Raw genomic sequence first — 23,062 nt, 5'->3', positions numbered from 1 at the left:
TTCCCGATCACACTCCCTTCTGATTGGCCAGACTATGGACTCTCTCAGTATGCCCCTCAATCATAGGAGCCAATTCCTTGCAATCAATCTCAATATTGAGGCTACAGTCCAGGGGTCACAGAGTCAGACACGACTGAGTGACTAACACTGTCTTCTAGTCCTGCTTCTTGGGTTAGAGAGATGGGCAATGAACAAGAATGTCCACAAGGGGGCCTCTCTGGGTTCAGTTCAGTCACTTGGTCGTTCAACTCTGCCACCCCATGGACTGCAGCATGCCAGGCCTCCCTGTCCATCACCAACTCCCAGTTTACTCCGATGATCCCCTTCTCCTCCAGCCTTCAATTTTCCCCAGCATCAGGGTCTTCAATGAGTCAGTTCTTTGTATCAGGTGGCCAAAGTATTGGAGTTTCAGCTTCAGGATCAGTCCTTCCAATGAATATTCAGGACTGATTTCCTTTAGGATGGACTGGTTGGCTCTCCTTGCAACGCAAGAGGCTCTCAGCGGGTTTTAAAACACAATTCAAGGGATTTGTATCAAGTCAGGGGAAGTAAATAAAACATTAGTAGAACACCAGAAATCAAGGGGCAGAGGACAGAGAAGCCACAGTATTTTCACCTCTTACTGGTGCTCATCCATTACTCCAGACAGTACTCAAGGCAGTGGGTATCAGCAACATGAAGCCTCTGAACACTTGAGATCAGGCAGATGAAAATAAGGAATGAATCAAATCTTAACTTATTTAGCTGCCCTTGAGGTACCCTGTGAGAGCTCTGCATTTTTCTCTCCCGAACAAGTTTGGTCCTGAAGTGGGGCCCTGCCTCCTGGCACCGACCCAGCTTCTGCTGTAGGGCATGGGTTGACCCCTCTCTCACCTTTTCCCCAACATGCTCTCCCCAAAGTCTTATACAATGTCCTCCACAAACTCCTGTTCCTTCTATCAGACACAAAGCCTCTGGTTCTTGTAGAGGTGCTTCCTGAATACCCAAGATGTGAGAACAGACTCAGACACTACTTCATATACACAGGGCATATATATACGGGTCACTCAGGTGTTTTTATTTTGCACACGAACCCACTGGACACCTCAGAGATGACAACCTAGATACACGTGGCTCTGGATACTTGGTGGAAGCGAGGTGAGAAGAACAATGATTTGGGCCAAGTATGTGATTACAGAGCTAGGGTTTCCAGCAGGGCTCCAGATGGTCAGGCGTGGCTCTGCAGTAGGTCTAAGGAAGCAGTGGGGACGTCACAGGACGAGGAGAGAGCAGCTAACTACCAGAGGCCCCTGTGGGCATCAGTGGGGGCCTCACACTGCCCGGCGACATCAGACGCAGGTCTAAGGAGCCAACGAGTGACTGCAGGGGCTCGCCCGCCTACAGCTTACTTGGCCAGCGGGTTTCTGAAGCTCCTGCCGGCAAACTTGGCCTTGCTGCCCAGTTCCTCTTCAATTCTTAGGAAACAGAAAGAGAGATAGGGAGACAAAGAAAGACATCAAACGTCAATGCAGCAAATCTTCCCACCCAGAGAGGTGGTCAAGGACACACTTCTTGCTAGGAACTTGGGGACTCAACCCTCGCTCAGTCTGCCCGACTAATCCCTAAACTTGAGCTTCTTGGAGATGCCAGGAATAGAACATCTGGGCTCGCCTCATGCACCTGTTCTTCCTGCCCTGCCTTCCTAATATAAAGAAATGGTAGGACTGTGACTTCTTAGAATACTTAAAAAAGAGAAAAAAAAATTTTTTTTAAAGAAAGGATAACCCAGTTTCTTGAACTAATAAGTGGTACAGGGCAAAAAGGCAGGGGCACTCATCAGTGTGAACTTTGTTTGGATCCTGATGTCAAAAGCAACAGCCACTTTGCGACGAGAGAGGAGACAGACTAGCAGACAGACCTGATGTTGACACTGAGAGGTCAGCACTAACCGTGGGAACCGCCAGAGTAGAGCGGCCACGCTAAACCAAAGGGAGACTTTACCTGAAATGTGCCAAGTGAAACCATAAAACGCCTGGGGTTGCTTTAAGATTCGTCAGAAAAGGGTATGTCGACAAAACACGGAGGAATACGGACAGCGGGTGCATGCCTGTGATGGGGAGGGAGTACAGTCTACTCTTCACTTATATTTTATATGTTTGGCATTTTCCAGGATAAAGTTTTAAAGATGGGGTAATGTGGGAGGCCTTATGAAACAGATGTTCCTTTTCCCTTCAAGAATGAAAGAAAAGAACAGAAGGGCAGGTCTCCCTGTGTTTAGAGGCAAAGCTTCCCAAGGACAAGAAGGGGAGAGACGAGAGTGTCCGAAGGAGCTGAACACTGGAAACCCCGCTGTTCGCCCTTTGGCAATTTTTCTTTCTCTCTCTGAGCTCTGTTATCCTGTTCACAAAACAAGGCTGTGAAGTGAGAGAATCACTAAGGCCTCCTTGTAGCCCCCTCAAATTCTAGGATGTGACTGTCCAGAGGGGAGTGGTTCCCTCTCCCGCCAGGAGCCACCCGGCAGTGTGGTGCGGAGCAGGCCCGCTCCAGGGCAGGGCTGTCGGGTGCCTGACTGGCCCCAACCTAACACCGCTGGGGCCAGGGCGCCTGCCCCACCTCGTACCGCCGAGCACAGCCTGGGGCTCCTTCTGGGGACCAAGCCCATACTCAGCGCGGGCAGCCTCTTACCTGAGGATCTGGTTGTACTTGGCCAAGCGCTCAGATCGGCACGGGGCACCAGTCTTGATCTGGAAGGAGAAAACAAAGGCCACAGCTGCTTACAGTGGACAATGAAGCCTCTCGGACACTTTGGGCAAGGGGAGGGTGCCAGGCAGAGAGATAGCAAGGCCTTAAGGAGGCTCTCTGACCTAGAAAGGGGGGACTCCATTCTCTCCACCCCACCCCAGATCTGTGTTCCGGAGAGAAGCAAGGCCTGTCCTTCGTGTCAGGGAGCTCCTTACCTGCCCCGTGCACAGCCCCACGACCAGGTCAGCAATGAAGGTGTCCTCAGTCTCCCCGGAGCGATGTGACACCATGACGCCCCACCCGTTGGACTGGGCCAGCTTGCACCTAGGAGCCAGAGAAACCAGGCTGGCACGGCTCCGCGGCTCAGGGACCGCAGCCCCTCCCAAGCCCTCAACTGCTGGGGCCAGGATAACCTTCCACCTCCCCCAAAGGCCCAAGGATGTTCTCTGCCCTGTAGTCACGTTTGGAAACCTAGTGGGCTTAGCCCCCCCTCGAGAGAGAGGTGTGTGTGTGCGCCCTGACTTTCTCCGTGTGAGATGAAATTGTGAGCGCACGGCCATCCAGCGGTCAGGACCAGGCCACAACTGCCGAGTGTCCTTGTCCCCTGGGGGCCATCGCTAACTTTAAACGCCACCTGGAGTTCCAATCAGGAGCCCCCTCCCCACCATCAGATTCAGGCCCCTCTCTTCACAAGAGCTGCCCCCGGAGGGAGGGCACTCACGCCTGCAGGGACTCGGTCACGGAGCCGATCTGGTTCACTTTGAGCAGGAGGCAGTTGCAGGATTTCTCGCTCACGGCCTTGGCGATCCGCTTGGGGTTGGTCACCGTGAGGTCGTCCCCCACCACCTGGATCCCCGCGCTGGCAGTGAACTTCTGCCAAGCTTCCCAGTCATCCTGGTCGAAGGGGTCCTCGATAGACACCACTGAGGAGAGGAGAGTGTGTTTCATCAGGGTGGCCTCCCAGGCTGCTGACTGGCAACACCGCTGGAGCCCCCCTTCCCCCGAACTGAGGCTCACCTGGCCTCACCCTTCTCACCTGCAGACAGCCCGTCCCTAAAGCAAGTTCTGGAAGGAGTCTGCCCTACCCAGCCCTCCTGTGACAGGCAGCACGGTAACTGCAATCCTGCAACCCCATGGTCGTGGAGGCAGAAAACCCACTGCCCAGCGGGTTCTCAGTTTAGTGCCACTGAGTAAGAACAGGGCTGTGGACCCAGAGGGGCGATACTGGGGTGTGCGTTCCAGTCCCATTTCCACCAAGGTGCTCAGTGTTAAACACAGGCACTCAGAGGAACTGCCTGGTGTGAACACCTGTGCCGCTGTTGGCTGAGCGCCCCTGAGAAGTTCTAACCCACTCGCTGCCTCAGGGTCCCCTCTCCCACGTGCAGGAGTGCCCAGCAGTCTTGGCCTCACATCTGCTCATTCAGGAGGCTGTTGTGGGAGTGACACAGGCATGCACACCACGCAGGGGCGCTACCCGCCGCTCACACCCGCAGCCACCCTGGGAACACTCACCTGGGTAGTCCCTGATGAAGGACTTGTACAGGTCGGCCAGCTCGTCAGGTGTGATGTACCTGTTGGGGTCATCGGGCGACTTGAAGTCCAGGTCATACTTGCCCGACCTGTAGAACTCAGAGGCAGCTACGTCCATGCCAATGACGACCTTGTCGCTGTAGCCAGCCTTGCCGATGGCATTCTTCAGCAGCTCCAGGGCTGGAAAGAGATGGTGGTGACGGCTTTGGAGACCAGGCCAGCTCTGCCCAGTGGGAACCGTAACACAGGGAGGATAAGGTGCTCTGGCCCCAACCACCAGTCTCAAGATTCCAGGAACTTTTTTATGTTCTGGGGCAAGAAACCTTTGCTTAAGGCCACGAGTGCTTGGCCAAGTTGGAAATTGACTCTCAGAGGCTTTTTCACTGACAAATGCTCCCAAATTTAGCACCAAAGAACAGCTGTGCTGGCCAAGATACAGTTACAGTGACCAGCTGAGATCAGCTGTTCCGAAGAATGGGCTTTAAATAGAGCCAAGACAGAGAATAAGATGGTTAGACAGCATCACCGACTAAATGGACATGAATCTGAGCAAACTCCAGGAGAGGGTGAAGAACGTTCGGAACCCTGGCATGCTGTAGTCCATGGGATCAGAAAGAGTCAAGACACGATTTAAGTGACTGAACGACAAGGCTGCGATCCAAAAGGGAGCCCAGTGGACTGACAGGGAGCCCCACGCTGAGGCTCTGCTGTCCGGGTCCAGGCTCAGGGTCGGCCTCACTCAGAAGCACTGCCTGTAGGGATACGGACCAAGACACTGGCTACTGTTGCACAGCAAAGGCGCCCGAATTCAAACCACATGAGATGGCTGAGTTTTCATAAGTTAAAACAGTCGAATGTCAGCTACTGTGTATGATGGACCCAAAGGTCAGGATGGACATTTCCTTTCACTAACCATCCCTGAAGCCCATGAAATATGCTTGCAACCCTAACTTTTTCTTCTAAAACAAAAAATTTAGCCATGAATTCTTCTCCTAAGACTTCTGTATCCTCTCTTCAACTCTCAATCTAAGGATTCAAAGTGAAACAAAGCATGTACGGCATTACTGCGGCTGAATGACCTGAAACCTCAGCATGCCAGTATCCTTAAACAGGGAGCAGGCCGCACACTTTTGCCATCGCTTAGGAGCAAGGATGGTATAAGCAAATCATCCAGCCATTTAGAAGTCAAATTAATAAGAAAACTTCTCTTTCTTTTTTAAAGGAAGTGCTAGTTTCTTAAATCACAAAGGGTTTTTCAATTTGGTACTTGAATGGCAGGTGGAAAAGCAGCAGACCAGGGGTGGGGGTGGGAGGGGTGCTGCGGTGCCCAGGGTTGGGGCTCCCCTGGAGCTGCTACCTTCTTTGTTCTCCAGGATGTTGGGGGCAAAGCCGCCCTCATCTCCCACATTGGTGGCGTCCTTCCCGTATTTCTCCTTGATGACGTTCTTCAGGTTGTGGTAAACCTCTGCTCCGATGCGCATGGCCTCCCGGAAGTTTTCGGCCCCAACAGGAAGGATCATAAACTCCTGCATGGCCAGCTTGTTGCCAGCATGAGAGCCACCGTTGATGACATTGAAAGCCTGTGGGGAGAGAGAGGAGTATAGCTCCCGGCCCGGAGGGTCTCTCTGCCCCCAGCAGCCCCCAATGCCCAGCTCCTGCATGGAGCCCATGCCATCACTGCAATGCAGCCACCGCCACAGGTGCACATAATCCAACAAGGCAAGTGCAGAGTCCCTCTCCCATCGACAACTAAGGAGATGGGTGCAGGGCAGCTGGGCCACCGCTCAAGGTCGCTGTCAGCCGGCGCTGGCAGAGCTGTCTGCAGCCGAGACCCCCAGAGCCCCCTTGTACCCTTGTGCTGGAGGGTCACATATGGATGAACTGGAGAGGCGGGAGCTCTTGGGTCCCCATGAGAAAGCAAACACTCCCTCCTCCACACACGGGAAGCTCAAAGCAATTACTCACTGGAACTGGCAGGATGACCTCGGCATTGCCAGCCAAGTCGGCGATGTGGCGGTAGAGGGGTACCCCCTTCTCCACAGCACCAGCCTTGCAGACAGCCAGGGACACGCCCAGGATGGCGTTTGCACCAAACTTGGCTGGAACAGAACAGAGTTAAATGAAGGTATATCTTACCCACCAGCCTTCCTCTAGCTGGCATTCCTGCCTGGACCACCACTGTGTGAGCCCTGGATTGTATTCCGAACCTCTTCATCTCTATCACACCAGAAATGCAACAGCCTCCTTCCCACATACACTCATCTGCTCTTCACCGAAAGAGAAAGCCCGTTCTTTGGTCTATGGAACTCTAGAAAGTTCTGCAAATTGCTACACTATCTAAAGCACAGGCCTCTTCTGAGTAACCCTCAACACCTGCTGCTGTCAGCTGGCTGTACTCCTGATATTCAAAGATGTAATTTATGAACATGAGGCAAGGACCACAGCTATCTGGTCACATAACTCATCGTTAGGGACGACATGACCTCTCCCCAAGGGACTTCAAGAGTCTTTAGGAGAAGCTATGGCCATCCTGCAAAGGTTCCCTTTGGGCCACTCACACTTATTTTCTGTGCCGTCCATCTCTATCATCAGCTTGTCGATCTTCTCCTGCTCCACGACGTTCAGCTTCTGCAGGGAGAAAGGAGGGTGAGCTGCCTGGACGGAATGGTGCTTCTACCCGCATGCCCTGGGCCCTCCTGTCACAGAGCCACCAGCAAAGCCCAGGTCAGTTCTGTGCTTATCCACGTCAGGAGCAAACAGGGAGACACAATACTGCCCATCACAGGCTTTAAGAGCATCAGGTGCTTCTCCCAGCACTGTGACTTTGGGGGCCGTAGAACAACAGAACTCATTCTTTATTTGAAGAGCCGTGCTCATCAAAGTCAGCTTCTGCCGTCACTCAGCGGTCCTCAGTGAGGATGTCTGAGTATCTGATGGGAGATACAAGTTTTGTAGGTAGTCCACAAGGCCAAAAAAAAAAAAAACAACTTTATTTATTTAATGTTTTAGGCCAGGTTGTGTGTGGCATGTGGGACCTTAGTTCTCTGACCAGGGATCAAACCTAGGCCCCCTGCATTGGGAGTGTGGAATGTCAGAGAAGTCCCCAAAATGTCTGATAACTGACCAAAATGAATACTTTTGGTGAGAGTATCAAGTAACCAAATTGGCATCTTAAAAACTGGCTCAAAGTAATGAAATAAAAGTCAACATTACTTTAAAAACTTCACAACAGCAAATTATTTATCATCTTTCTTATTAAAAAACTAAAATACAAAAAGAAAACAAAAATCTCTTAAGTCCATCAAACCCTGTTAACACTTTGGCATCTTTTAACTTTTGTGTCAAGGCAACTTTGGGTAAAGTTAGACGTCACCCCAGCAGTTGGCTCAAGGACAACACCCACCAGGAGTAACCAATAAAAGAAAATGTCCAAGAAAGTTAGCTGTGCCAGCTGAGGGTACCGAGGCACAATGAAGAACAGGGGTGCGTGGAGGGGGCTGGGAGGCTGGAATGGCACAGCAGTGATGGAAACTCTGCCTGGGGACCAATCACAGAGGGCCACATGGGCCGGCCACAGCAGGCAAGCTGGGAATAGAGCCAGCAGAGGTGCCACTTGCTATGGGCACTCAGAGTGGAGCTGGGAGAGGGATCACGCCAGGGAGGACACATGAGGCCAGGCTAGGCCATAGGAATCTGGGAGGGAGGGGCTGGAGAGAGGATACAAGAGACAAAAAAATAGCTGCGCAGGTTGGGCTGTGAGATCCTCAGCCTCACTTCCTCTACAACAACTCTACTTATATCTGTTTGCCATATTGAGGCTCCAAATAGGATTTTATTTAACAAGAGTTCTGCTGTTTAAACATATAGTAAGTAATTCCACAGCTCATGAAAAATGAGTCAGTCACCACAGGTACTACATTCAACACCCCTGGGAGCCACCCTTAAAATCTGATCTTAACTCCCAAGAGGTCAAGATCATTGCTGGGGAACATCAAGGCTCTTGGAGCCTCCTGACCCTCAGATCCAGTTCCATGCTCTGTTAGACATGGCCACGCAGGCAGAGGGCGGGTCAGCAAAGGCCAAAATTCGCATGCAGGGAAGCCCACCGGCTTCTTTAGCTCTCAGAATAAGCTCTTCTGTAAACAGGGAAGCCCCCCGGCCTGGACTGGGCGGCGCTCTGATAGCATTAATATACATTAGTCATCAGGAGGCAGGTCCTACCTTGCTAACCAGGGCAGGCGCAATAGTTTTATTGATGTGCTCAACAGCCTTTGAGACACCTAGAAGGAATAATCAAATCAAATTACCGACGCTGATGAGAGAGGCTTGAGCAGCACTGCTGGAGAACCGCTCACCATATTCACCCAGATATTCAGAGCCCACCAGAGACCTTCAACGGGACCCCTGGCTCTCTCCCCCTGGAATCGGAGGGCTTTCTGGCCCAGTCTGAGTGCTCTTACCTAGGACCCCCAGGAGTTAGAGCCACACACAGAGCCGCCAAACAGTGTCTGAAGGGAGGTTAGTTGGCAAGAGCATGCACGGGACAGGCCAGCCGCAGAGGCTAAAGGACGCCCCGTGTATTACCTGTGTGCACAAGGCTGGTGCCAGGAACTCGTTAATATACTTAACGGGTCTGGAGACACCTGACCAGCAGAGATTGACAGAGAAGGAAAAAAGAAAGACTCAGAAGAGAACAGGTTTGTGAAGGACGCTGAGTGAGAGAAAGAGGAAACAGGAAGGTGTGGAGAAGGCGGGGGGACCATGCATTCGTCCTCATCATAACTGGGGTGGGGCGTGGTCCTCCTGCCCTGGGCAGGCGTCTACCTGGGCTGCCAGCGAGACCCCTCAGGAGAGCTCTTTACAGACGCTGCCGCCTGCAGTGGAGCCGCTCTGACCCTGGCCCTGTGTCCCCCTCAACCTGACCTCGTTCGCTGTTGCCCTTCCAATGCAGTGTCCCTAGACTATTTTCCTCCGCTCCCTCCCCTGGAAAGTTGGCAGCCCACTCGTGCCCTCCACCTCCTTACAGGGTGGCCCTTGGGAGGGCCACGACCCATGACACAGCCTGTGCTCCTGCCTTCTCTCCAGAACCGATTCCCATCCCTGGGGTGACACCACTCCGTGGAGAATGCAGTCCAGCCCCATCTGCCTTTCTGCGACCTGGCCTCTGGGGTTTGGGGTTCTATCTGCAGAAAGGTGAACATGGGCACAGGACCACCAGAGGCCGGCTCTGTTAGAGAGACAACGACTGCTCTATCCATCACGAGTCGGCAGCCTCCAACCCCTGAGACCACACCTCGGGAAGAGGCCCGCCGGCTGGGAAGGCCCTCAGAGCCCTCCTGGAGGATGAGAGGCTTCTCCTGAGCACTAGCTAACGTGTCTTCTTCTCCCTCGTTCCCTGGCCCAACCAGGAGTTCTTCACGACTGGAGACAAATCGCAGGAGAAAGAAGAGTGAAACTTTTTGCCTGCCCTGGGTTACAGGCTCAGGGGCCCTGGCATCCATCAGCCAGCGCCGAGCTGGCCTGGGTCTGTGCTCACCTTTCCCCATGTAGCGCGTCTTATCATTGTCTCGGAGCTCCAGGGCCTCATAGATTCCAGTTGAGGCACCACTGGGCACAGCAGCTCTGAAGAGACCTGGATGTTGAGAAAGGGAAGGGGGAAAATGTTTACTAATGATTAGGCAATAGCTCCCAGATCCCTCCCGGCACAGAGGGCATCGGCCCTCCGGAAATGGTCACTTCCTCCCAACATCGGGGAGACTCAGATGGCTGTTCCTCCTGCCTCCCGTGGTTTTATGACTTTATACCGAAGACCCTACAGCAGAGCTGATGAATCTCTCTAGTTTAAAGAGAAAGGTCCGGAGCAGAGCTTCTCCAGTTTTAACATGCGCACACAGCACCTGTGGGTTAAAATGCAGCTCCTGAGGCATGACAGGACATTTGAGTCTGCATCTCTGAAACCTCCCAGGTGGTGCCCTGCCGCTGGCCCATGGACCACACCCAGCCACACAGTCCAACAGAAGCACCATGAATCCACTTGCGGGATTTGTCATGTTCTAGGAGCTAGTAACCCATGGAAACACCAAGCTATTTTAGACAGTCCTGCTAGAGAGCACTGTTGCTAAGCTTCCCTTAGACAACTGAGATCACGTTGCTAGCTTTCAAGTTTGGAAGGCGATGGCTCAAGAGGAATCTCTACAGCTCATGTGCCTCTGCTCAGGCAGCAGTGAATGCTATTTGGAGGTTCTCTGCCTAACAGGACAGGCTGGAAGAGAAAAGGAATAAGGACAACAAAGGCGCAGAGTTAATGACACTAGAACCCAATCACAGTCCCGCAGATACAGAAACCGGCCGCCTGGCTAAGCCTAGACTATGGAGCAGAAAGTGGCAGCTGTCCTTGGAGGACAGACGGGGTCAGGAAAGGTACTGCAGAGATCCGGTTACATGGGGCAGACAGGGTTAGGGGAGCAGGAAGTGCAGGCAGCCTTCTTGAAACTATCAGGGATTTCCCCTCTGAGAACTGGCGAGTGCAGGGATGTGAGGGCAACTCAAGAGGAAAAAACCAACCAAGTATCTCAGTAACACTTGGTTACATGCTTGGGTCACCACACGACTATGTGAGCAGCAGGCCACATGTTCTTTGTATCCAGCCCCTGGCTTTCTCTGTATCCATCAGCTCTGGATGAGGTGAAGACGCGATGGAAGTAAGAGTGACTCTAAGGTCAGCTATGGACTTTGGCTGATAACAAGTCAATACAGGCTTGACTCTAACAAAGGTTAGTCTAGGCGAAGAAGGTCAACTATGGATTTTGGGTGTTAACGTATCAATGCAGGTTTGACTCTAACTACTGCTCAGCTTAGAGTGTTGATGGTGGGGATGGGGGATAGATGAGAACACTCTACTTTCCACTTGATTTTGCTGTGAACCTAAAACTGGCCTAAAAAATAAATTCTAAGAAAGAAAGAAGTGATGAAAGGTTCTTAACAAATTTATGATTTCCTGGCTTTTTTTTTCTTTCTGAAAAGGATTAAGACACATAAGAGAAAGTTCCATTCATTTAAATGTTAAAAGACATTAATTTTAGTCATTTTAAAGAATTTCAAAGAAAATGCCTCCTTTTCAACAATCTTCTAGCATCCTGGGTCTTTTTTCGTTGTTCAAAGTCCATTAATTTCCAAGTGGAAAGTTCCACTCTCTAAGTGAGCCATTCTCATAAACTGAAAGGAAATTCTTGCAATCTTTGGAGAATCCACAAGGCACATGCCCAGAAGCAATGGTGTTCTCATGGCAACCCCCACCGTAACCACAGGTAGACTTCTGCTGGATGAATCTACACTTGAGGGGCCTTCACTTTCTGGGCAAGGGGGAAGGCAGGACAGGAAGGGATGGGCTGGAGGTTCCTCTGCCAGGCCTGTGATTCAGACCATGACTCAGCTCTGACTGGCAGGTCTGTGCTCGGCACCACTCGGTGCCTCTCTGCCTGAAGCTCCCTTTCCAACTTCACGCACTTGGGCCATTCAGAAAATGGCTGAGATGTTGCTAGAGGTAACACAAGGGGTAGGGAAGCACCAGATTTTCTTAAATTAAAAAAAGATTAAGGAGGGGATATTTTAAGGGGGTCCCATTCTATCCTTTTCAAATGTGGGCAAATTCTTCCTATGTGGACTTAGAGCCAGGTAAAAATACCAGCCTCTGGAATGTCCCAACATAGAGCGCTACATATACCCTTGCTGCTAAGTCGCTTCAGTCATGTCCAACTCTGTGTGACCCCATAGATGGCAGCCCACCAGGCTCCTGTGTCCCTGGGATTCTCCAGGCAAGAATATTGGAGTGGGTTGCCATGTCCTTCTCCAATGCATAAAGTGAAAAGTGAAAGTGAAGTTGCTCAGTTGTGTCCGACTCTTAGCGACCCCATGGACTGCAGCCTACCAGGCTCTCCCTCCATGGGATTTTCCAGACAAGAGTACTGGAGTTGGCTGCCATTGCCTTAATCTCTTTCCTTTTCAAGGAAGATCCATCCTATCACACCGTACCTACTTATTTGGTCACAACAAGCTGTGAGTGACGGGCCCTTTTAGGGACAAGGTATCACCTTACCTCCCTATCTCAGTGACCTGGGAACTGACCTGCATCCTGCTCTAAATACCAAGAAGCACAAGGGACTCTTGCCTCCCAACCTCGGAGCACAGCCTACCAACATGTGCAGATCAGAAAGAAAGGCTTTCAAGACCACAAGCTGTTTCTTGCCTAAGGCTCTGTCATTTGAAGCTTTAAAAATGGAATGTGGCGCAACAGACTATAGAAACAAAGGTGGCACATACCTTTCGCGGTGAAGAGATCAACCTCGACAGTGGGATTGCCACGAGAGTCAAAGATCTCTCTGGCGTGGACCTTCAGGATGGACATGGTGAATTTCTGCAGGGAAACACAGTTCACGTTTTCCATGAACCATAACGAAGCCTCAGCTCATTATTCACAAGGTCACGTCTGCGGATTTCTATACTAGGAAGAGTCTGCATATAACTAAAAATTAATGTAGGAAAGGTGACTAGAAAATGCCTGCTGGAAAGCAGTGGGAATTGTTCCTAAAAAGTAGGTGGGGGGCAGCTCTGAAAGGCCCTACTAGTTCAGGGCTGGTCCTGCAAGCAAAGAAAGCCTGACCACATGTGTGCTGGTGGGATTAAAAAAAAAAAAAAGAAACTACAGGAGGAAAATTTGGTTTTTAGCAGAACAGTGAATTAAAAGCTGAAAACACAATTCATCAGGTAACTTGAGGCAGCAGGAGGATCTTTAATGGGTTGATATAGGATAATCAGAAATTATGAGTTTGGAAGAGAAGAGTGAGCTTCTTGGTCGGTGTGCTGAGAGCTTTGCCAATTTCTGAGCCGTTCAAACCTCACAGTGCTTGGGTTTTTAGCAAGACAGGGCACAAAAATAACGTTATCTAATTAGTATCTCTTTCAATGGGCATGTCACCCCATCTAAAAATCTTAATTATGAAATCTTAATTGTACCTAGAGAAATGATTTTTTGAGAACTAGGATATGCCAAGTGAAGAAGTTTCCTTTGAAAACACCTTTAAAAAAAGGTGGGGGTTGCAGCTACAAAGAGTTAATATCAAGAGCTAAAAAAAAAAAAAAAAAAAAAAGTCCTTTTCTTGCTTTCCCTCCCAGGGGATCTCCAAGGAATAAACTAATTGAACAACGTGTAAGACAGAGGTAGACATCTAATCACTGTTCAAAAGCCGGGCCCTCCTCCAGTATCTTCTCTGGAATGTTCTGAAGCAGCAAATGGCATCTTTTTAAGTTTCAAAATTAGACAAGAAGTCACGTGTGTGGCTTTGTCTTTCTAACAATGGAGTTTTTATTCATTAGCCAATAAAAAGACATCTAGTTTTTAATCTCCTATTTTACAAAAAGGTAAATTTGCTTCGTTTTAAAATTCTAGTTAACTCTGGGGTTTGGAAAATCATACCTGTGTAACATTTATCACTGCCAAAGTTTGCTTAGGCCATTTCCAGTCACCGTCCCCTCATCCTCAGGCCACCACTGATTTACTTTACAGATTTTAGATACACTTTTAAACACATCTTCATTTCACTACCTCATCACACAGTTTTAAGATTTCATTTTTGGTTTCCTTTTAGTGATATAAGACAAAGTAATTAACTTATTTCATGATGTAAAAATAAAATTCAACTTATCTTTAAATTGGATAGAAAAACTTTTCTCCGAAGTTATTAAAACGCTATGAGCACAGAGAGAGAGGAAGGTGTGTCTGACTGGGAGCCTGCACGGCTTTTTATCGGTCTAGACCGAACCCTGGACCAGGGGCAGCATGGGCAGATCGGGCAGCCAGGGCCTACACGTGCCCCGGAAGCAGGTCAGTCGGCTGCCCTCACCGCTCAAGGGGAAGACCACATTGCAGAGGAAGCAGCGAACAAGATTTCGTAAAATACATCCTTTTTATGTCAGATCAGGGTTTGACTGTTGGTGGCCAGCCCGGGGAGCCGAAAGCGGCTCGTGCCCGACATGGGTGAGGTCGCCAGGAGGGCTTCCCAATGACTCCCCGGCTCCGCTGCAGTCTGTTCTAGGACAAGCGCCTTCGAAACCCACATTAGTTTCTGCTCATTCTGGAGCAGCGACGGGCTGGACACCCAGGCGCCAGGCCGGGGGCCACCAGCGGGAGGCAGGGGCGCGGGACTCGGAGGGGGGAGTTGCAGCTCCGCGGGAATCTCTCCTTTCCCGGCCATTTTGTCCATTTTCTTAAGCGCCTGGCTTTAATGAGCACGCAGGTTGGACCTGGAGCGCTTTCCAAACCTTCCACCCTCGCCACTTGCTGTCTTGGTGACTGTGTGTTGTATCCCTGATCTCCCGGGACAGTTACGCGGCCCCGTAACCCGTAATCTCAGGCTGAGGTGCACTTCCCCCTCCGGAGAAACCGGGCGCCGTGCCCCAGCGTCGAGCCGCGAGTCCGGCCAGGGAGGCCAGTCGCGAGCGCGGACCCACCCCTTCCCCATCCCAGCCGAACCCCCCACCCGCAGTCTGACTGGCAGGAGCGCCCGCGAGCCCGGGGGACCCACGCACCGCCCGCCCGGGTGCTCGCTCGGCAGCCCTTCCTCGAGTTCTCACCCGGCCGCCGGAGGTCGCCGCCCGAGAGAGAGAGAGACAGAGGGTGCTGCGGACACCGAGGATGAGCGATTAAGTCGCAAAGGCCGAGCGCTCCGACTACCCCAAGCTCTTCTCCGCGCCTCGGGACAGGACTTCCTGCCCAGCCCGGAGGGGACCCCGCCCACTTCCCGCCCCCTCTGCGGCGCCTTGCCATTGGCCGAGCGCGCCGTCACTCGGTCTCTCGTCCGAGGGAAGGGAGGGGCTGCGGTCGCTGCGGATGGATAGATGGGGCGACATACCAGGGAGATGGGCGGGACCAGGCTGGGGCGTCCCCACTGCCCCAGCAAATGGGTGGGGGTATGGACAAGCCCCAATCCCCCCTGCTCCAGTGTCGGGCTGAGGTCCCCCCCCCCCGGCGGAGCGGAATCTGTGGCTCTGGGGCCCCGGGGGAGAGGAGGGGCGGGGCGGCGCGGCCGGCATGAGGACTCGGGGTTCCGTCACGTACTCCGAGTCCCGCACGCATGCAGCGTCGCTCCGGCGCCGCACGTCCGGCCCACGACCTTGGTGACGACCTTCGCGGCCCGTCCTCCCTGGCCGCCCCACCCCTCGCCTGGCTGCGCGGTGCTGGAGACCCCAGGGAGACGTTGGCGGCCACGTGCCCCTACCCGGCTCCCGGGCCGCGGAGCCGGGAGCCTAGCCACGTGCGCTCACTCGCGCCTGCGCCCTGCGTTCCCGGCCGCCCGCCAAGGTGACATGGTCCCTTTGTCTTTGTGCGTCGGTCACTCATAAGTTATCAGGCCAAGATAGCGGAAAGGATGTTCACTTTGTCTTAATTGGAGCTCATTCTTTTTGAGCACTTCCTACGGCCCAGGCACTCCTCCATGTGCGTGCCCAGGGTTAGTTCATTCTTAGCCTCTTGTTAATGTTGCATCTTAAAAGGAGGCCCCATCCCTCCCTTTCTCATCCCTGTGAACCATACTTGTCCTGGTTTGCTTGTGTGTGTGTGTGTGTGTGTGTGTTAGTCGCTCAGTTGTGTCTGACTCTTTGCGACCACCATGAACTGTAGCCCACCAGGCTCCTCTGTCCATGGATGCTGGAATGGCTTGCCATTTCCTTCTCTAGGGGATCTTCCCGACCCAGGAATGGAACCGGGATCTCCTGAATTGCTTGCGGATCCTTTACCATCTGACCTGCTAGGGGAGCGTTGGTTTGGCAGTGGAATTTCACACAGATCCTGGGGGATTTCTCAAAATTCAAAACAGGCAATATTCCTCAGTGGTCTGACAAATAAAAATTAGACAATGGTAGATGTAGTTGTTTTACCCTCTGCTGAAGAATGAACGGATTCCCGTTTTAAATCAGTTCTTCAGTACATCCCCACCCCACCCCAAACACACTCAAGGGAGGGCTTTGTTTTCCAGTAAGAATTATTTGTACTGTCTTAGCCATCCTCTTGGTGTGTAATTCAGAGAGCTAAAACAGTGTCATACATCTTCAGGTTTAACACATTGCATAGAGAGATCAAAGTGTATATTCAAATTATTATTTCTTCTTGTCAGCTGCAAAACCTGCTTTTCTTCCTTAATCCCTAGCTTTGGATAAAGCTGAAGGCCTACTGACTAAGAAGAAAGAACTTTAGGATTAAATTCAGCAAAAAAGCAACAAGGAAATTGTAAAATATTTGCAATATGAATTTTGCAAGCAGAGTTTGTGATTTCCTCAACAATACACTGATGTTTCAGACTGCTTAAAACCAAGATCCCAGCCCCATGACTCAGCAGCTAAATCAACAGCCACCATGTCCTAAACCTTAAGAGTTCTACAGAAATCAGACACTTACAGCTCTTATTTTCAGAGCAATTCTAAGGTGTGGCCCTGAAAGGGCTCCAGAACAATCTCATTTTCTGTTAAAATGGTTAGAGAGATAAAGATAGAAAAACATGACTCTTATAACAGGTCTCTGGCCACAACCAGTGATTCTTCTCAGGAAATCAAATGTAGAACATGATCTCAGACCACTGCTATTGCAAGATTCTTGGAGGCCACTCCCCAGTGTTTTTGAGCCAGCACTTCAACCTCAAATAGGAGCTCAAATGTTAATGATTAGTAGAGATGTCCTCCTATCCTTTCCAAAACTCACAGGCTGCCAAATGCCCTGCCAGTCTCCATGGCTCCTGAGGATTTGTTAGCAGGCTGTGGAACTCATGGTGCCTTCAGTCCATTGCAGGCCATCTACTTTGTTACAGGCGTTTAGTCATTATTTATCACTGACAGTATGCTGGGTGAGCAGTTTCAGTGCAGTGGCAAACCAAAGGCTGCTTTCCTCCTTGCTGGTGGGCAAGGAGAAAAAATGTGTGTACAAGGCTCTTATCAGAAGATACCTACCCTCCAGGTAGGGACTGCATGACATTTGCAGAGGCAATGCCAGGATTGAGGGAAGGTGAATCTTCAGCAGCATGTGATCCACCTGGGTCATAGTGATTCTGTCTGTGGTCTGTGCACCCCTGGTTGAAAACTGCTGGTCAGTGGAATAGGTGGCACACCCTTTTTGGAAGGCAGGTCTTTAGCCAGATAGGAAACTCCAGGGTTAGAGAAGAAGGCCTAGGGAGATAAGAGTTCAGAGTAGTGTAGAAGGACCTCAGGGTATCTAGGCGGATCGCCCCTCCTAACAGTCTAGAAACTTTCTGTGTTTACCTCTGTGGACAAGGAATGTCACCTGCCTTATCAGTAACCAAAGGATGTTACTTTGCAACAAATATCCATATAGTCAAAGCTATGATTTTTTCCAATAGTCATGTACGGATATGAGAGCTGAAAAATAAAGAAGGCTAAGCACCGAAGAATTGATGCCTTCATACTGCAGTGCTGGAGAAGACTCTTGAGAGTCCCTTGGACAGCAGGGAGATCAAACCAATCAATCCTAAAGGAAATCAACCCTGAATATTCGTTGGAAGGGTTGATGCTGAAGCTGAAGCTCCAACACTTTGGTCATCTGATGTGAATAGCTGACTCATTGGAAAAGTCCCTGATGCTGGGAAAGATTGAAGGCAGGAGGAGAAGGGAACGACAGAGGATGAGATGGTTGGGTGGTATCACCAACTCAATGGACATGAGTTTGTGCAAGCTCTGGGAAATAGGGAAGCCTGGCGTGCTGCAGTTTATGGGGTCATAAAGAGTTGGACACAACTGATCGACTGAACAACAAAGGATGTTACAGCCATCGAGCCATCAGACACTGCAGCCACCTCAGCATTCAAGAGGGGATTCAGGATGGAGAAGAATAGGATACCTGTCCTAGAGAGTTATGGTGCATCTCAAAGGAAAAATTTCATTCAGCCTGGACTCTTGTATCTTCTTATACATAGGAAAGTGCTGAATTCATTACCTTGAGATGTCCCATTTTTCTTTAATTAGCAGTAATCTTGATGTTTGGTTACCTGAGTTGTTTTTGATTTTTCAAAAACTCTTATATATCCTGGCATCGCCCATACCCCTTTGGAATAGTCCCTCAGAGCTATCTGAGAGGCTGTATCCTGGGCTTAAGTCCTCAGTAAATCCACTGAATAAAACATAATCCTCAACTTTTCGGTAGTGCATTTTTCCCATCCTACACACTAAGTATTTCACATATACCAAAGACTGCATAAAATATATCTGATGTAAAAAAATAATAAATGTCTGTGTACCTAACTTACCAGCTTAAAAAATGGGGTACTGGCAATGCCATTCGTGTCCCCTGTATATTCTTCCCTGGCCCCAGAGGTAGCCACGATCCTAAATTTTGTGTTTACTTTCTCCTGGCTTTTCTCTGCAGTATTTAAATATGTATTGAACTTTATATAAATGGCATTGTACTGTTTGTGGCCTTTGCTACAATATTTTTTTTTGCTCCATTTAACATTTGTGTGCTGGAGATAGATTGTTTCAGTGCTGAATAGTATTCCATTGTGACTATCCACATTTTCCTTTCAATATACATTTGAGTTTCCTGATTCTTTCTGTCTTGCTAATAACAACATTGCTGCTACGAACTTGGTTTCAAATATCTCTTGCGTACAGGTGCAAGAGTTTCTCTAGGACAAATACTTAGGACTTTGTTTTCCAAAGTATTCTTTTGAGACTTCCCTGCTGCTGCTAAGTCGCTTCAGTCGTGTCTGACTCTGTGCGACCCCATAGACTGCAGCCCACCAGGCTCCCCCTTCGCCGGGATTCTCCACACGAGAACACTGGAGTGGGTTGCCCATTTTCTTCTCCAATGCATGAAAGTGAAAAGTGAAAGGGAAGCCACTTAGTCGTGTCTGACTCTTAGCGACCCCATGGACTGCAGCCTACCCGGCTCCTCCATCCATGGGATTTTCCAGGCAAGAGTACTGGAGTGGGGTGCCATTGCCTTCTCCGAGACTTCCCTAGTGGTCCTGATCTCCAGTGGCCTCGGCCTGTAATGGCTTGGAGCAGAGCTTGGGTTCCCAGGGAGAGACTTAGGCCAGGTCGTAATGGTGTGAGCACCAAATCCTAGCCAGTGATCAGTGACAAGGGCTCTGGCCCTTCAGTTTTGCAGAAAAGAAATTCCACAAAGACAGTAGTTAAGCAAGTAAAGTATCTATTAGGAGAATAAAAGAGTACAGCGCATGTAGACAGACACACGGGCAGACTTAGAGACAGAGTCACTGAGCTGCACCATCCTGGCTGTTTAATCGCTTATGTGGGGCATCTCCTCCAGTTTTCTTTGGTCGGCCGCTTCGACTTGCCTGGTTCGCATTCCATATTTGGTATATCTCAGGATCCTTCCATGTGTGTGCATGCACCTCTTAGCTAAGGCAGATTCTACCAGAAAAGCCTAGGGGTAGGGCATCCTTTGTGCTTCCCTGGTAGTTCAGATGGTAAAGAATATGCCTGCAATGCAGGAGACCTGGGTTCGATCCCTGGGTTGGGAAGATCCCTGGAGGAGGGCATGACTACCCACTCCAGTATTCTTGCCTCAAGAATCCCATGGACAGACCATGGGGTTGCAAAGAGTCGGACATAACTGAACGACTAACACTTTCTTCTCAGAGCATCCTTAGAGGTTGCTCCCCTTTTGACCTCCAAGGAGCTTTTCTGCTCACATGTGGTCAAGGAGGTCTCCTGACTTCAGGAATGAGAAATATGTGGTCTGAGGCTGGCCCAGCCTTCTCCCTTAATTGTCCTGCTATTCTTGTCTTGGAGTTTTGGCCCTCAGGGAATGAATCTCCAGTCGCTTTACCATGGGGTGACCCATGTACTTCCTGCCTCAGTCCAGTGGCTAAGACTCCACGCTCCAAATGCAGCAGGCCCAGGTTCAAGCCATGCCACAGCTAAAGATCCCCCATGCTGCAGCTGAGACCTGGTGCAGCCAAGTAAATAAATATTTTTCAAAACCCAACAAAGTATTTGTGTTTTCATGAGAGATGGAATATTTCCGGCCGTATCAGCAAACAAGGATGTCGCAGTCACCGACAGTTGCAGCCACCACGGATGGTGAGCCTTGAGGGAACTCAGGAAGGAAAGAGCACCTGCAATTGAGCAGCCTTCAGACTCCAGAGGCTGCCTGGAGAGCCCTGAGCTAGCCCAGGATGTGAAAGCAGGATACTGGCCCCAGAGAGCTGAGGTGAACATCAAAGAAATAATTTCTGTGAGACCAGACTCTTCCGTCTTCCCACACATAGTAAAGGACTAAATTCCTTAACTTAAGATATCTGGTTTTCTTTAATTAGCAATAACCTTTTGATGTTCAGATCACTTGCCCTTTGTTACAAAACTTCTATATAACTTGGCTCCCCTCCTCACCTCCTCAGAGCAGTTCTCTCAGGGTCATTTGAAATGCTTCTCCTGGGCTTGAAGTCCTAAAAATTCCCACTAAAGAAAGCATAACTCTCAACATTCAGGTTGTGAACGTGTTTTAAGTGCACAACCAGAAGTGTACATGAGTTTTGACCTGGATGGAAAAAATAAAATTCAGCTCTTCCTTTGCAATATTTTTCTAGAAATTTGATCAATTTTCAATAACCCCCTTTCCAAGTATTTTGTTTAAGGAAACCAATGTAAACTCTGTAAATTACAGTCAGCATTCTACCCCATCATGGTTTTGAAGGCATCTCTTAGGGCTCCCTGCTGTCTGTCCACAGCCCCTCCTTTGCCTTCCAAAGTCAGCTGTGGAGGTAGGGTGTGGATAAGGCAGATGTTTGGGGAGGCACTTATCAGTGGTTCCCAAATGAGGGGAGTAAGGAGCAGAGGGGTTAAATAAAGAAAACCCAGGACTGAGGACTGAGAGCAGCTAATGAAGGTGGGGAGGCAAATGGGAACTAAGAGGAGCTGTGCACCAGCCAGAGAAAATCTCAGTGGAGGATTGCTGTCTTGGGTCAAAACGATTCTGTGAGGATCTGCTGTCTGTGCCTCAGCTCCTTTATCTTTGAAATGGGTGTGAAAAGACCACCCTCTGGAGGCAGTTTTGAGCTGTCACTGCCCCAGGTGGCTCTTATCATCCGTTTGGGAATCATTGCTTACTGCTGGAATGGAGGCCTGCAAGGCACTGATAGCTCTAAATAGCAGCTGCATTTGGCCCCCTGCCCCAGCAGTTTTCCCTTTTCATCTCTATCCTTTCCCATCCCCTTTTCCTCACAGTTTTTAAGGTTTTCTCTTGAAGGGAGGCCCAGAGTAGCTGCAGCCCAGGGAAGAAGAAACCTTGATCTATCAGCCAGGCTGGTGGCTCTCCTAGAGGCTGTGATACCAACCAGAGTCCTTGGCCTTCCCCAAACAATAGAAATGGACTAGAGGCCAGACAGGAAATTCATGCAAGGCTCTATTGGGCTTTATTACACTGGCTGCAAGAGGGAGCAAAAAGCAGCCGCAGGGGCAAGCTCGTTTCTTATATGGGATGAGGGTAGGGGTGTGCCCCGGGGTCTGACCACAGTGGTGGCTTAGTCGTTCTGCCCACCCATTAGGTGGTGGTGTGTGCAGGAGCCATGTGCAGTGCCCTGCTTTTGCTCCCAACACCCAACTTTTGCTCCTGGCTCCTCAGAAATGGCTACTGGGTTTTTTGTGTTTTTGTATCTTGTGGTCCTAAATTTGCCCCAATTGCCCATGCACACAGTTATTTTCAGTACCATATAGTTTCTTTGTATTTTGTAGCTTGAGGAGGAGAGGTTTGTCCAGGTACCAGCATTGCAGCATTGCTGCCAAGGGTCCCAGGTCCCAGGCCCATCTCAACTGGGGTACGGGACCCTCGGACGGCAGACTCCAAAATGCCAGTCACTGTGAAGGAAAGAGAAGTCATGTAATAGGGAAGAATAAGTCTGACTCCATATTAGATCTGTTTCTTTAACGTCTATATTCTATTGCTTTTGCTTTGCTTTAAGATTGTTGCCTATAGGGGATTCTCTGGCAGTCCAATGGTTAGGACTTGGTGGTTGGCATTTTCACTTCCAAGGCCTAGGTTTGCTCCCTGGTTGGGGATGTAAGATTCTGCAAGCCACGTGGCATGGCCAAAAAAGAAAACAATGTTGTCTGTAGCCTGAAATATACAGGCTAATCCATTCTCAAGGCTCTGACCTTAAGGATATAACACTTTTCACTTATACAGAGATTAAAAGTTGCGGAATAGAGACAAACATTTGTCTTTTTGGACATTTAGAAGAACATCATGGCCTGACCTATGTGGACAACTACTAGAACAAAGGATTTCTACACCAAGACGAGTGTATCAACTAACCACGCCCCTTCCTCACCTTGTTTTTAAAAACGCTTTTCTGAAACCCTGGAGTTCCAGCTTTTGAGGGGCATGAGCCACCTGTCTCCTTGCATGGCCCTGCACTAACCTTCCTCTGTTACAAACTCCAACATGTATTGTTTGGCCTCACTGTGTGTCAAGCACCTAAACTTTCCCTTGGTAACAGTCAAGTGGTGCAGTATGTGAGCTCTAGACAGCAAACAAGAGCCAGGTTTTTCCTCCAGAAGCAAGTGGAGGGAATTCCGTGGTGGTCCAGTGGCTAACATTCCACACTCCCAAGGCAGGAGGCCCAGGTTCGATCCTTGATTGGGGAATTATATTGTACATGGTGCAACTAAGACCTGGTGCAGCCAATTTTAAAAAAAAGGAAGTGACCCTTTGTGATTCACTGACAGTAGGGTTTCCGTGGAGGCTTTGCATGGATGGCCTGAAAATGAGAAAATGCTTCCTCCTCCTATC

General features: G+C 50.0%; 1 protein-coding gene across 2 annotated transcripts; it reads right to left on the bottom strand.

The window, feature by feature from the left end:
* Positions 1-1,036: 1,036 nt before the first annotated feature.
* Positions 1,037-15,017, bottom strand: ENO1 (enolase 1). 2 transcript variants are annotated; one of them, XM_042257292.1, is made up of 12 exons: positions 14,836-15,017; positions 12,571-12,664; positions 9,788-9,883; positions 8,473-8,531; positions 6,810-6,879; positions 6,217-6,350; positions 5,609-5,831; positions 4,234-4,431; positions 3,443-3,644; positions 2,937-3,045; positions 2,665-2,723; positions 1,037-1,454 (listed from the first exon to the last, which is right to left on the bottom strand). In XM_042257292.1, the coding sequence occupies exons 2-12, from the start codon at positions 12,653-12,655 to the stop codon at positions 1,385-1,387; spliced, it is 1,305 nt and encodes a 434-aa protein (XP_042113226.1). In that variant the 5' UTR covers positions 12,656-12,664; positions 14,836-15,017; the 3' UTR covers positions 1,037-1,384. The 2 variants fall into 2 exon arrangements, with proteins under 2 accessions (XP_042113226.1, XP_014954720.2); XM_015099234.3 differs by having other exon boundaries at positions 14,881-15,017.
* Positions 15,018-23,062: the final 8,045 nt, after the last annotated feature.

The sequence above is a fragment of the Ovis aries genome, chromosome 12 (assembly GCF_016772045.2).
Source record: "Ovis aries strain OAR_USU_Benz2616 breed Rambouillet chromosome 12, ARS-UI_Ramb_v3.0, whole genome shotgun sequence".
Lineage (NCBI taxonomy): Eukaryota > Metazoa > Chordata > Mammalia > Artiodactyla > Bovidae > Ovis > Ovis aries.
This window is presented reverse-complemented; position numbering and strand designations above follow the sequence as displayed.

Bases quoted from the DNA above. Each gene is read 5' to 3' on its own strand.
- ENO1 (XM_042257292.1), bottom strand. From the start codon at position 12,655: ATGTCCATCCTGAAGGTCCACGCCAGAGAGATCTTTGACTCTCGTGGC. The intron at 8,532-9,787 runs GTGAGCACAGAC...TATTCCTTCTAG, and splicing joins GACGCGCTACATGGGGAAAG to GTGTCTCAAAGGCTGTTGAG. The intron at 3,046-3,442 runs GTGAGTGCCCTC...TCTGGCTCCTAG, and splicing joins GTGACCGAGTCCCTGCAGGC to GTGCAAGCTGGCCCAGTCCA.